Source organism: Scyliorhinus torazame, chromosome 1 (assembly GCF_047496885.1).
Source record: "Scyliorhinus torazame isolate Kashiwa2021f chromosome 1, sScyTor2.1, whole genome shotgun sequence".
NCBI classification, from domain to species: Eukaryota; Metazoa; Chordata; class Chondrichthyes; order Carcharhiniformes; family Scyliorhinidae; genus Scyliorhinus; species Scyliorhinus torazame.
Genome location: NC_092707.1, coordinates 246,039,840 through 246,054,899, shown reverse-complemented (window position 1 = coordinate 246,054,899; position 15,060 = coordinate 246,039,840). Strand labels below are relative to the sequence as shown.

Sequence of the window (15,060 nt, the reverse complement as noted above, 5' to 3'; positions counted from 1 at the left end):
GGCATGGAAACCCATGTCGAGACGAGAGCAGGCCTCCAGGACTGGCGGTGCCAGGTGGTGGGGGAGCCCCAGGAGTTCACTCCAGTCGTACCCCAGTCTCATGGAGTAGCCTTGGGACCATTGGGCACCCTGAGGGAGGAGGAGGTGCTGGGGCCCGTGCCAGTGACTGAGGCAGGGGTGGTGCCAGAACACCTCAGCATCTCTGAATCCCCCCACTGCCAAAGCGGACCCAGGTCACAGGGCGAGATTCGCAGTAGGCTGCCTCCACTCCTGATGTACCACCTGGGGATCCACCTCGACGTAGCGTTAGGGCCTGTAAGGCCAGAAAGGTAGACACCAGTTAAGATGGCATGGGTGAAGCACAGAGGGGCTAGGGCACAAACCTCATAGAGATGTTCACATGCTCTTTCTAAAATAAACACCTGTGCAAAAAAGTTCCAACCTGCCTCTATATTCTTTCAAAAGAGAATGAGGGATGGGCTGAGCTGGCTGCTGAGGGTGGGGGGCTGCGGGGGGGGGACGTTGGAGTTGGCCATGGGCCGGGACCCCCAGATCGGACCCCGCACATCGCTGTGGTACCCCACTTCTCCCCCTCCCTTTCCCTCTTGCCCAACTAACCCACCCCACCCAGCATCCCGTCCCCACCTCTGCCATCCCAAGGGTTTGGTGAGACCGTGTGATGGAATGACCGGCTCACATGCAGGGATCACCCAGGTGCCAGCTGGACGGTGGAAATTGCTACCGTGGGCAGATGTCAGACGTTGTCAAACAACACGGAGCACCAGAGCTCATCGCAAACCGGGTTGTCATCATTCCCTATCCCATGGACCAGACCCGCTGTTACTGCCAACCCAGGGCCCACACCCGCAGATAAGAATCACGGAGGGGTTGCAGGAGGTGGAATGGGATGTCCGTGCGGTCAGCCAGGCCCCATAGTCAGTGAACCTGGAGGTGGATAGAGCATCCCGTGCACGCCGGCCTAGGATAATACGTTGTGAGGCCTCCTGTGCCTGGCAGGCCCCATGCCCTTCCCATCCTGACACTCCTCCGCATCCTCCTGGTCAGACGAGGCTTGGCGTTCTCCCCCTCTTCCAGCATGTCAGCCCTCTGCCGGGCGATGTTGTGGAGGACACAGCAGGCCACCACGATACGGGATACTCTCCCAGCGCCTTTCTGAAGGGCCCCTCCAGAGCAGTCCAAGTTGGAGGTGGGGTGGAGAGACGAGGTTGGGGATGGGGTGTTGGTAGGTGCATCCATATGGCTGGTGTTACCCTGCGCAGTCACGAGCCACGGTGGGCGGCCAGTAGGGTGCACAGAAAGATGGCTGCCCTGCAGGCCGTGGCAATGGTGGTCCGTGTCTGGACACCACCCTGGTCCCAGGGGTCACCCTGGCACCACTGCCCATCCCCTGGGCACCCCCTGCTGCCCTCCCCCAAATCCCCGCCAGTGGAAGGTCAGGTAGCCCCTGGTTGCGTCTCTGGGAACGTGTTCTACCTGCTCTCTCTCCCTCAACAGCCTCTCTATTTTTGAAACCATAAGTGAAACTCGCTGTCGGTAATTCCACCTGGCGGAGGCGGAGCATCACAGGAGACCCAGAGAATACCGGTTTGTGCCTGTTAATGATATGCCAATAGTAATAACCACTGTGCCACTCTGCTGCATAGCAGTTCTTGATTGTGAGTTGACTGCTTTGTCTTCCAGATGTTTGAGGCTTTCATTCTCTTTCTGCCTTGTGCCTTTTCCAGAGGCGAATCTTCAACATGAACAAGAATAGAATGCAAGGCATCGTCAATCTCTGCCTGAATCCAGATATTTGAGATATTCCTTAAAACTTTTTGGTCTGATTCTGCTCCTGTGAGGCTCTTTGGGAAGTTCCACTATGATTAAGGCACCATATGAATGCAAGCTGTTGTTGAACAAGCTTCCATGTTCCCTGACATGTCCTGCAGCTGACATTTACATTGAAGCACCGACCACACATCATCTTTCCTGCTGTGCTCTGGCAACCCAAGATTTTGTACCTGGATCATCCATACACAGCTAATTGAAATAGCTTTGACAAGCACCATTTACTTACATGCATCAATTTCAGGTAAATGTGTGTAAATTTGTCCAATTTGAGGATGATGGAATTAGCAGTGAAATTTGAGACATTCGCCACTGTTGTGTCGGGTCACAGAGGAAGTCGTACGCGCAGAATTTAAACTTCCCATGGGGAGAGATACACTGACCCCGAACCGTGCATTGATGCCTCCGATCATTATCCTAATAGAGATCTGGACTAGATGCCTTGAACTCATTCAGAAATTTGGTCCAGTGTAATGACTTAGACCAGGCCTTTGAAATTGGTCAATTGAAATAAGAGTTCCCTGATTAGTGGGCCAATCAGGGAACCTCTTCTTTGTATATGACAGGGAGTGTCAGCTCCTCTGCACTCCCAGTGTAGGCAGAAAGCTGAATGCTCATGGTTGTACTGCCGTTGGTTTTGTTAATAAAAGGGATTCTGATGAAGGAATGTTTGCCTCTGTGAACTTATTACGTCCAGGCTATTAATCACAGGAATAGGATCTGGGATGAAAGTAATTAATAGAAGAAACAATCGCAGGAAGGCCTCAAAACATCTTTAAAACAAACCTTTCCATTGCTGATCCCAGAGGACCAGGCCTCAGTGCATCTGCACCTCCCCCTTCTGGTTGCTTCCTGCAACTGCGACAGGAAGTCCCTAAACGTGAAGATGCATTCCCAGGGCAGAACAGTGGCATAGTAGTTAGCACTGCTGTCTGACAGCTCCGATGACCTGGATTTGATCCAGCCCAGGGTCACTGTCCATGTGGAATTTGAACATTGACCCGTGTCTGCGTGGGTCTCACCCCCACAACCCAAAGATGCGCAGGGTAGGTGGATTGGCCACACTAAATTACCCCTTAATTGGAAAAAAAAGAATTGGGTACTCTAAATTTATTAAAGAAAAGATGCATTCCCAATTGTGGTCAGCGGCAAGTGTCTCAGCCCTGTCACTGGCTGGCAGATCCGGTTATGTTGTGAACGGTACATATATTGTGTTAGTTTCACATTGAGTTAAACCTTTACTTTGTGGTTAATGACTAATGTTGTACAATTCAGTATAAATGGAGGAAAAAAGTAGTTCTTTAATTGCGATTTTTTTTATTGGAAGAGAGGGATTTTTGTTACCAGATGGGTTTACTTCACTTTTGAAAAAAAAATTCACTTTTCTAGGTGCATAAAGACATTAAAAAGTCATTTAGAATACATCGAAGTATGGATACTTCATACAGAGCTATACATATATTGTCTCATTTAGTATTGAAGCAAGCAATCTAGTGTGGGATCTAGAAGGGATATCCATCGTGCAGATTATTTATAAAAAAACATACCTGCCGAGAAATGAATTGGTGTCACACCCATATTACAAGTGTAAAATAGGCAACTAAATATCAGTATGACAGGCAGCATACATGCACACATTCGATACACAAAGTGCATCGCCAGTTATATTGATGAAGACTTCTGCATAGGCATTCATGGCCTGGTGTCTGAAAAAACAGTAGTCACTTTGCTTGTGCAGATGAGGCCCTAACACCTGTTTGAGGCCCACTCAAAAATTCCTCAGCAACTAACAGTTGTGTTTGCCCTGCAGGCTGTGGTCAGTACTCTCAGGGGTTTGGTAGATCAACTAACTGTTCTCAACTGCTGCTCCCTGAAAGTAGGTTTTAATTTTTTTTTTAAACACACCTTATTGTGAAGCCAGGAAGAGCAGGAATATTCCTCTCAGCTCCATGTTAATATTCCTGCCCTGTCTATTCCCTCAGAATCACACAATTGTTATGGGTCAGAAGGAGGCCGTTTGGCCCATTGGGTTTGCACCGGCTCTCCAAACGAGCATCATGACTTTGTGCCATTCCCCTCTTTTCCCCTGCACATTGTTTCTATTCAAATTACCATCTAATGCCTCGATTGAACCTGCCTCCACCACACTTCCAGGCAGTGCATTCCAGACCCAAACCACTTATGTGTGAAAAGGTTTTTCTCACATCATATTTGCTTCTTTTGCAAATCACTTTAAATCTGCATCCTCTCATTCTTTTATGAATGGGAACAGTTTTTCCCTATCTACTCTGTCTCGCCCCCTCATGATTTCGAACATCTCTATCAAATCTCGTCTTAGCCTTCTCTTCCAGAACAATCCCAACCTCTCTAATCTATCCTCATAGCTGAGGTTTCTCACCCCTGGAACCATTCTTGTGAACCTTATCTTCATTCTCTCCAATATGTTCATGTCCCTCCTATAGTGTGGTGCCCAGAACTGTATGCAATATTCCAACTGGTGTCTTGTATAAGTTCAGCATAACCTCCTTACTCTTGTACATTATGCCCCTATTAATAATGCCCACAATACTATCTGCGATATTAACTGCTTTCTCCACCAGTCTTGCCACCTGCAATGATCTCTGCACATGTTCAGCCGGGTACCTCTGCTCCTGCACCTCTTTTAGAATTTTACCCCTTATTTTGTATTGTCCTATGCTTCTCACCTTGGCCGTCTGATCTTTGCTCTTCGCAAGGCCATAAATTGCGCTTGGGGCCTTGACTGGCATCTGCAGGTCATCAGTAGTAAAAATAAGGTCAGCAGACCAATTTTGCATGGTGTAACCACTGGTCTCATTCGACACATACAGGGGTCCCAGTCAGATGTGATCCAATTTTTCAGTCACTAAGACTTCAATTTTATCAAATAAAAACTGTGTATACAGACAAAGAGCACAAAACATTTACACTCAGTACCACACTTATGGAAATATTGTAACAATTGTACCAATTATTCACACGTTCATTCACATTATTCAACACAACAACTGACAGTACATTATTGTCAAATAATTACAACTGAACCTTACTTAAAATACATGGTTTCGTAAAAGAATCACCATAGCTTTAAGAGAGGCAAAATATTTGGAATGTGAAAGTGCAAATTGACACTTGGATCTGATAGTTTAAAGTAAATGGGGTGAGCTTGATCCTTGATAGTAGCACAAAATGAACAATAGTAAATCGGTGGCCCCTTTTTACAACCCACTCAATTTTCTTTGAGATCAAATGGAAAAATATTGGGCAGATATAAAACGGGCTCCCAATTTGGTATCACCCATTTCACATTACCAGCAAAGACTAATTTGCGCTCCCAATGTGCTTAATATACTGATGGAGAAGTATTCAAACATCTTCCCATTGGGCATCAAGAAAGTAGCATTCTAAATCCTACAGTACAATTGATATTTGAATAGCGAGCCCAGTTTTAATATTTCTGTAACATTTTTGAATTTGGAATACAACAATAAAATATTGGCAGTGTGCAGAAAAGAAATACGACAGGGAATCAATTCCAACTCATCTCAGAACTGGAATAACCAATCAAAATGGAGGCGGTTAGTTAGAAAATATTTGTCATTTTAAGTGGAGTATAGTCAGTAGCTGCTTCTTTTTGTGTTTGATAGCTTTAATTGACCACTGCAGTTCTTTCTATTGTGTTTTAAAGACACAAGTATAGATGTATTGTAAGAAAGAATTCTTGGTATAATGTACGAAGAATTAAAAACACAGATGCCATATTCCAACACAAGATCAAATCAGAGAAGCATAGGTCTCTTATAAAGTCAACAGTGTTTCGTCAAGTGGTCGTTACACGGAGGAATCTCTGATGGACTTTTGATGGATTATCTTGGTTCTGCTGAGGAATGGGAAAGCAGTGCATAAACAGCCTGCCATCATCATTAACCCCAGGCTACACCACGCACAGAAAATGGACCAGCTGTACCCATGGTCAATATCGCTTGGTAGACCGTAGATAAATTTTGGTTGACGCGACAGATCATACGAAATGCTGGCTGCAAATGTGCAAAGAGAAATTGTGCAAAAAATTCCTAAAGGGAAAGAAAAAGAAAAATTGCTGTTATTTCCATCCGGAATATTTTTTTTTAAATAAATGGAGTATCCAATTTATTTTCCCCCAATTAAGGGGCAATTTACCATGGCCAATCCACCTACCCTGAACATCTCTGGGTTGTGGGGATGAAACCCAAGCAGACACAGGGAGAATGCGCAAAACTCCACACAGATCAAACCCGGGTCTTCAGCGCCATATGCAGCAGTGCTAACCACTGCCACCATGCCACCCCGTTTCCATCCAGAATATAATGCTATTTAAACAATGCAGCATTTTGTTTTACAAAGTAAAATAAGGTGTGGCAGAACAGTGAAAATGGCAAATTTGTTTAAATGGTAGAAACAAATCTATTTTGACAGATATTCGGATGTATTATAAAATAGCTAGTATCACTTAAAATAGAACATGTTACAAAATTAACACCTAGGTAAGGTTTTCTTACATGTGTAAGCAACAGTTCAAAAACAATACAGTATGAGTCAGAGTTAATTTGATATATTTATCATATTTTCACAAAGTTATAAGAATGGTTCTAGGGGCGAGAAGCTTCAGTTATGAGGATAGATTGGAGAGGTTGGGCTGTTCTGCTGGGAGAGAAGGCTAAGAGGAGACTTGATAGAGATGTTCAAATACATAAGGGCTGGGTAGAGTAGATAGGGAGAAACTGCTCCTGTCTCTTAAAAGGATCAAGGATGAAAAAGCACAGATTAAATCATTTGCAAAAGAAGCAAAGGTGATGTGAGAAAAAGCTTTTTCACACTGCGAGCGGTTTGGGTCTGGAATGTGGTAGAAGCAGGTTCAATCGAGGAATTCAAGAGGGCGTTAGATGATCATTTGAATAGCAACAATGTGCAGGGGTATGGGGAAAAGGCAGTGGAACGGCACTAAGTCATGATGATCGTTTGGAGAGCCGGTACAGACACGATGGGCTGAATAGCCTTCTTCTGCACTTTAACAATTCTGTGATTCTTAGTTTACTGTAATGGGCAGGTACTCTAATTTTGAGGGATGTGTATTGAGGTTTTAACTATTCACCATACTTATTAACAACTTAGATGATGGGATAACGAACTACACAAGTTTGCTGATGCCACAAAAATGGACAGCACAGTGGCAGCATAGTGTTAAAGATATGTTAATAAATTAAGTGAATAGAGGGCAGCACGGTGGCGCAGTGGTTAGCACTGGGACTACGGCGATGAGGACCCGGGTTCAAATCCCGGCCCTGAGTCACTGTCCGTGTGGAGTTTGCACATTCTCCCTGTGTCTGCGTGGGTTTCACCCCCACAACCCAATGATGTGCAGGTTAGGTGATTGGCCTTGCTAAATTGCCCCTTAATTGGAAAAAAAAAATTGGGTATTCTAAATTTATTAAAATTAATTAATTAATTAAGTGAGTGGGCAAAATTATGGCAAATGGATTTCGTTATAGGCAAATGTGAGGTAATTCACTTTTGGATCTAAAAAGATTGGATCTGGGCGAAATTCTCCGGTATCGGCACGATGTCCGCCGACCGACGCCAAAAACGGCGCAAATCAGTCCGGCATCGCGCTGCCCCGAAGGTGCGGAATCCTCTGCCCCTTGACCGGCCGAGTCCTAACCTTGAGGAGCTAGGCCCGCGCTGGACTGATTTCCGCCCCGCCAGCTGACAGAAGTGCCCCGCCAGCTGGTGCGGAAATGACATTGCCGGGCGGCGCATGCGCGGGAGCGTTAGCGGCTGCTCACGGCATCCCCGCGCATGCGCTGTGGAGGGAGTCTCTTCCGCCTCCGCCATGGGGGAGACCATGGCGAAGGCGGAAGGAAAAGAGTGCCCCCACGGCACAGGCCCGCCCGCGGATCGGTGGGCCCCGATCGCGGGCCAGGCCACCGTGGGGGCACCACCCGGGGCCAGATCGCCCCGCGCCCCCCCCTGGACCCCAGAGCCCGCCCGCGCTGCCTTGACCCGCCGGTAAGGTAGGTGGTTCAATCCACACCGGCGGGACAGGCATTCTAGCAGCGGGACATCGGCCCATCCGGGCCGGAGAATCGCGGGGAGGGGCCCGCCAACCGGCGCGGCGTGATTCCCGCCCCCGCCGAATCTCTGGTGCCAGAGAATCGACGGGGGCGGGATTCACACCAGCCCCCGGCGATGCTCCGACCCGGCGGGTGGTCGGAGAATCTCGCCCCAGATCACTTTCCAAATGATGAAAATCTGGAAACAGCAGAGCTCCAAAGAGATTTAGGAGTCCATTGTATTTAGATTGTTAAAATGTCACAGGCAGGTACAGAAAAGAATCAAAAAGGTTAATAGAACGTTGACATTTCTATCTCGAGGGCTAGAAGACAATTAGGTAGAAATAACGTTACAGCTTTATGAAGTCCTTGGGTAGAAATAATGTTACAGCCATACAAAGTCCTAATTAGACCACTGACTTTGCACTGCATTCAGTTCTGGGCACCACACCATAGGAAGGATATATTGGCCCTGAAGTGTGTGCCGTGTAAATTTACCAGAATGGTAAGGATTAAATTACAAAGAGAGAGTTCACAAACTAGGGTTGTATTCCTTCAAAGGGTAAGGAGGAAATTGATTGATGTTTTCAGCATATAAAGGGGATAGATAGGGTAGATAGAGAAAAACCCCGCATTGGCAGGAAAATGTAAATTGCGGATCTACATGCATCATCATGCAATTAACAGGCTGGAAGCCCGAGGCACACGTATGCTTTTAAAACTGCTGCTTTTTGAAGTGTCAGAGACTTCCTCGAAAGCCCACAACGTTTGAAAAGGATTCGCATCCCCTAAAATCCTTTGAAACGCTAAGTATCCATTCAATTTCACAGAGCAATCCCTTTCAGGAGCCGATTCCTGTTGCTGAGAACCGAATCCCACTGTGGTGTGGCGAGAAACCGATAATCACCAATTAAAGCCAATCTCCTGACCATTTAAAAAAATAAACTGAGAGTACCCAATTATTTTTTTCCAATTAAGGGGCAATTAAGAGTGGCCAATCCACCTACCCTGCATATCTTTGGGTTATGGGGGTCAGACCCATGCAGACACGGGGAGAATGTGCAAACTCCACACACACAGTGACCCCGGGCCGGATTTGGCCCCGGGTGCTCAGCGCCGTGAGGCAACAGTGCTAACCACTGCACCACCGTGCCGCTCTCATCTCTATGCCATTAATGGGAATGACCCCCTATTTAATGGCCTCCCATGATCTAACCATCCCGCCAGAAAGCGGGGTGGGGTAATAGCCTCGATTGTGGGGGGGCACCAAAGCTCCCAGATGACTGCAGGTTGTGTGTGCTCTGTGCTCCCTGCTTTTGGCTGCAGAACTGCTTGAAGTGGCGGCATAGTGGCGCAATGGTTAGCTCGTGGCAATTCCCGCTTGCTACCACATTTCCGTCAAGTTTCAGATGAGAAAATCAATGCGAATCACATGGCTGTTCTGCCGCGATCCCCATTGCGATCTTCTCACATTTAATCATTTTTTTTGGAGCCAAGGATGATTTGTGCCAAAAATGTGTATGTGAAGACGCTGGCAAGGCCGGGTCCTCAGAGATCAGGGCAGCATTTTTAAAGGGTGCCCCAATCTCAGAATAACACGACAGCACCCATCCCCACACCATCTCACCAGCAAAGACGCACCCTCCTCAAGTGATCAACACTCTACTTTGGGGTCGCTAAAAGCTCCCCCCTGCCCCTAAGGCTCCCCTCAATACCCCCCTTCAGGCCCTGTCCCTTTTCAGTGCCAAACAACCACTGCCCCTGGCACCATAGTAGTGCTAACCTGGCACTGACAGGTTGGCACCACCCAGGCATGCCCCTGACAAAAATAGGCCAGCAAGAACTTTATAAATCAAAAACAAAAAGTAACTTTTAAAAAGTAGCATTTTGAGTCCTGGTCAAGTGACACGAATCAAAGCTTCTGAGCCCCCCGGCATGGTCATCACATCTATCCAATGAATTCAACAGTGGCTGCAAAGAGATCCTCACTGAGGAACCCTTGCACTTTAATGTCTGAGTGTTACCAGCTGCTTCTACAGTGGAAAAGTGCAGGCATGCTGTTCGGGCATCAGAGGTTGAAAAATATCCAGTCTAAAAATAGTGCTGTTTGGACAGAGCACCTGCTCTTTCTAGGAAACACTTCAGGGTAGAAAAAAAACACTATAGAAAAAATGCAGCCAGGCAGGGCACCTGCTTAAAAGAGGAAGCACTTCAGAGTTAATGGATAGTGAAGTGCAATAAAAACAAAGCTAATCCTTCCTTTGGGATAGGTTTTAGATGTCAATCAAGAGGCTAATAATGGTCAATGGGGTGTGAAATTCATTGTAAACAACGAAGTACAAATGGATAAATGAAGGCATACTGCAACAGTGAAATCACAGAGCCTATTGAAATTTCAAGGGGAGTGAAATGCTTCTCCAAGAAACACGCTGTAGAATGGCTCCTTCCTGTGAGAGGATTTTAGGACGTACAGGCTGCAGCTGAATCTTGCCCTGTTATGGAGTGTTAAACAAGAAAAAAAAGTGTGGCTTGGTGGCACAGTGGTTAGCACTGCTGCTTCACAGCGCCAAGGACCCGGGTTCGAGCTGAGCCCCAGGTCACTGTCTGTGTGGAATTTGTACATTCTCCCCGTGTCTGCGTGGGTTTCACCCCACAAGCCAAAGATGTGCAGCGTAGATGGATTGGCCATGCTAAATTGCCCCTTAATTGGAAAAAAAAATCATTGGGCCCTCGAACTTTTTTAAAAATAGATACACACGTGGTGTTCTATTCCATGGACTTGCATGCAAAATCTAGACTGACTCTGGAAAGGCAAAGGGTCCTGACAACATACCAGCAATAGTATTGAAGACTTGTGCTACAGAACTAGCCGCATCCCTAGCCAAGCTGTTCCAGTACAGCTACAACACTGGCATCAACCTGACAATGTGGAAAATGGCCCAGGTATGTCCTGTATACAAAAAGCAGGACAAATCCAACCTGGCCAATAACCGTATCATCAGTCTACTCTCACCTGAGGCCTGTTAAGGGGCACAAAGGTACACATTGTATTCTTCTCTTTGAAGTTTTAGTGTGAGTCATCCTAAAGTCTGTATAAAAGACAGACAGAAAGCGCACTCAGTAAGCATTGCGTTGGTCAAGGAGACACAGCCTGAGTGAGTGAGACACAGACAGAGTGAGAATTTTGTAATTTGGTGCAGTGAGGTAATTCGGTGAAGAGTGGGAGAAGGTGCTTTTTCCCGACTGTTTTGTTCTCTCTCTTTCTCCGGGCCTAATTTTGGGAGCCGTTCGGAGGAGGAGCAGCAGTCTCTGTGAGTATAAAAACCTAACGGTAACTTCCTGTTTTCCAGTTTATTCCCCCAAAAGTGACGTCAGAGGGAAGCTGTGATCTGATTGGTTGATAGCAAATCTGCCCCAAATTTAAAAAAAAACACAGCTAAACTCGTAAACTTAAATTAAACTAACTAATTAATTAGAGATGGCTGGTCAGGTGATGTGCTTGAGCTGCTTGATGTGGGAGCTGGCAGATCCCATTGCGAGCTGCAGCGACCACATCTGCAGTAAGTGTTGGCTGCTCGAAGAGCTCCGGCTCAGAGGTGATGAGCTGGAGTCTGAGCTTCAAACACTGAGGCACATCCGGGAGGGGGAGACTTACCTGGACACTGTGTTTCAGGAGGTAGTCACACCTGTCAGGGTAGGTAGTTTAAATCCTGCCAGTGGCCAGGGACAGCAGGGTGTGACTGCAAGTCAGGCAGGTAAAGGGAACCAGCAGTCAGGAACTCAGGAGCCTCAGCCCTTGACCCTGTCCAATAGGTATGAGGTACTTGCTCCCTGTGTGGATGGTGAACAGGGCTGCAGGAAGGATGAGTCAGCTGACCAAGGCACCATGGTTCAGCAGGCCATTCAAGGGGAGGGAGTAAATAGGCAAGTTGTAGTTGTAGGAGATTCTATTATCAGGGGGATAGATAGTATCCTTTGTGAGCAGGATAAAGAGCATGGTACGTTGCCTGCCCGGTGCTAGGGTGCGGAACATCTCTCTGACCGGCTTGAAAGGATACTGGAGAGGGAGGGGGAGGATCCAGTTGTTGTGGTCCATGTCAGTACCAACAACATAGGCAAGTCTAGAAAAGAGGACCTGTTTAGAGATTATAAAGAGCTAGGATTCAAATTAAAAAACAGGTCCTCAAGGGTCATAATCTCCGGATTACTGCCCGAGCCACGTGCAAATTGGCATAGGGAGGCAAGAATAAGGGAAGTTAAAACGTGGCTGAAAGAGTGGTGTGGGAAAGAGGGGTTCCTTTTCATGGGACACTGGCATCAGTTTTGGGACAGGGGGGACTTATACCGTTGGGATGGTCCCCACCTGAACGAGCTGGGACCAGTGTTCTGGCGAAAAGAGTAAATAGGGTGGTCAATAGGACTTTAAACTAGAGATTGGGGGGAAGGGAAAGTCAGGGAATCAAGAGGTGACGTAATCAGTGGGAAGCGTAGCTGCTTAGGAATACAAAAAAGCACGAAAAGACAGAACTTAGGAGAGGTTGAGCTAGTCCCCCATCCCACAAAATATGACACAGTGTATGGAAAGGCTCAGTAAACCAAGGTTCACCACACTAAGAAAACAAAAAGGGACGGTCAATAGAGAATTAAAGGTGCTATATTTAAATGCGTGCAGTGTATGGAACAAGGTAGATGAGCTTGTGGCCCAGATTGTGACTGGCAGGTATGATGTGGTAGGCATCACAGAGACGTGGTTGCAGGGGGTTCAGGACTGGCATTTAAACATCCAGGGATTCACAACCTATCGAAAAGACAGAGAGGTGGGCAGAGGGGGCGGGGTTGCCTTGTTAATTAGGAATGAAATTAAATCAATAGCACTAAACGACATAGGGTCAGATGATGTGGAGTCTGTGTGGGTAGAGTTGAGGAACCACAAAGGCAAAAAAACCATAATGGGAGTTATGTACAGGCCTCCTAACAGTGGTCAGGACCAGGGGCACAAAATGCACCACAAAATAGTAAGTGCATTTTAGAAAGGCAAGGTCACAGTGATCATGGGGTACTTCAATAAATGAAATGAAAATGAATGAAAATCGCTTATTGTCACAAGTAGGCTTCAAATGAAGTTACTGTGAAAAGCCCCTAGTCGCCACATTCCGGCGCCTGTTCGGGGAGGCTGGTACGGGAATATGCAGGTGGACTGGGTAAATAATGCTGCCAGTGGACCCAAGGAAAGGGAATTCATTGAATGTTTACAGGAGGGCTTTTTGGAACAGCTTGTGATGGAGCCCATGAGGGAACAGGCCATTCTGGACTTAGTGTTATGTAATGAGCCAGACTTGATGAAAGATCTTAAAGTAAGGGAACACTTAGGAGGCAGTGATCATAATATGGTAGAATTCAATCTCCAATTTGAAAGAAAGAAGGTAGAATCAGATGTAAAGGTGTTACAGTTAAATAAAGGTAACTACAGGGGCAGGAGGGAGGAACTGACGAAAATCGACTGGGAGCAGAGCCTAGTGGGAAAGACAGTAGAACAGCAATGGCAGGAGTTTCTGGGAGTAATTGAGGACACAGTACAGAGGTTCATCCCAAAGAAAAGAAAGGTTATCAGAGGGGGGATTAGGCAGCCATGGCTGACAAAGGAAGTTAGGGAATGCATCAAAGCAAAAGAGAAAGCCTATAATGTGGCAAAGAGTAGTGGGAAGTCAGAAGATTGGGAAGGCTACAAAAACAAACAGAGGATAACAAAGAGAGAAATAAGGAAAGAGAGGATCAAATATGAAGGTAGGCTAGCCAGTAACATTAGGAATGATAGTAAAAGTTTCTTTAAATACATTGAAAACAAACGGGAGGCAAAAGTAGACATTGGGCCGCTCCAAAATGACTCTGGTAATCTAGTGATGGGAGACAAGGAAATAGCTGAGGAACTAAATAAGTACTTTGCGCTGGTCTTCACAGTCGAAGACATGAGTAATATCCCAACAATTCAGGAGAGTCAGGGGGCAGAGTTGACTATGGTAGCCATCACAAAGGAGAAAGTGCTAGAGAAACTAAGAGGTCTAAAAATTGATAAATCTCCGGGCCCAGATGGGCTACATCCTAGAGTTCTAAAGGAGATAGCTAAAGAAATAGTGGAGGCGTTAGTTATGATCTTTCAAAAGTCACTGGAGTCAGGGAAAGTCCCAGAGGATTGGAAAATCGCTGTTGTAACCCCCCTGTTCAAGAAGGGAACAAGGAAAAAGATGGAAAATTATAGGCCAATTAGCCTAACCTCGGTTGTTGGCAAGATTCAAGAATCCATTGTTTTTTAAAAATATATATTTTATTGAAGTTTTTCAAACAAAGATTTTCCGTTTTTACAACTTAATAAAGGAATATACATTAAACGTTATTTAAATAATATATTAAACTAACAACAGATGGAAAAAGAAATAAACAAAAAGCAAATATAAAACTAACTAAGAAAAAAAAACAATAACACGGAATAATCCTCCCCCCCCCCCGGGTTGCTGCTGCTGTCTTTTCTGTTTTTCCATTATCGTTCCGCGAGATAGTCAAGGAACGGTTGCCACCGCCTGGTGAACCCCTGAGCCGATCCTCTTAACGCATATTTTATTCGTTCCAGTCTTATGAACCCTGCCATGTTGTTTATCCAGGCCTCCACGCCCGGGGGCTTCGCTTCTTTCCACATAAGTAGAATCCTTCGCCGGGCTACTAGGGACGCAAAGGCCAAGACGTCGGCCTCTTTCGCCTCCTGCACTCCCAGCTCTTTTGCAACCCCAAATATAGCCAACCCCCAGCTTGGTTTGACCCGGACCCCCACCACCTTTGAGATCACTCTTGCCACACCCTCCCAGAACTCATGTAGTGCCGGACACGACCAGAACATGTGAGTGTGGTTCGCCGAGCTTCCCGAGCACCTCCCACACCTGTCCTCCACCCCAAAAAACCTGCTCAGTTTTGCTCCCGTCATATGCGCTCTGTGTAGAACCTTAAATTGAATCAGGCTAAGCCTGGCACATGGGGACGAGGAATTTACCCTACTTAGGGCATCTGCCCACAGCCCCTCCTTAATCTCTTCCCCCAGCTCCTCTTCCCATTTTCC

General features: G+C 46.4%; 1 protein-coding gene across 3 annotated transcripts in view; it reads right to left on the bottom strand.

Annotated features, from left to right (window-relative positions):
• Nucleotides 1-3,145: 3,145 nt before the first annotated feature.
• The window catches only part of tmem178a (transmembrane protein 178a), a 67,473-nt gene continuing 55,558 nt past the window's right edge, over nucleotides 3,146-15,060 (bottom strand). For all 3 annotated transcript variants that reach the window (XM_072504246.1, XM_072504240.1, XM_072504232.1), the window contains one exon: nucleotides 3,146-5,939. In XM_072504246.1, the coding sequence (XP_072360347.1) occupies nucleotides 5,698-5,939 (242 nt within the window). In that variant the 3' untranslated portion in view covers nucleotides 3,146-5,697. The remainder of the gene's footprint in view (nucleotides 5,940-15,060) is intronic.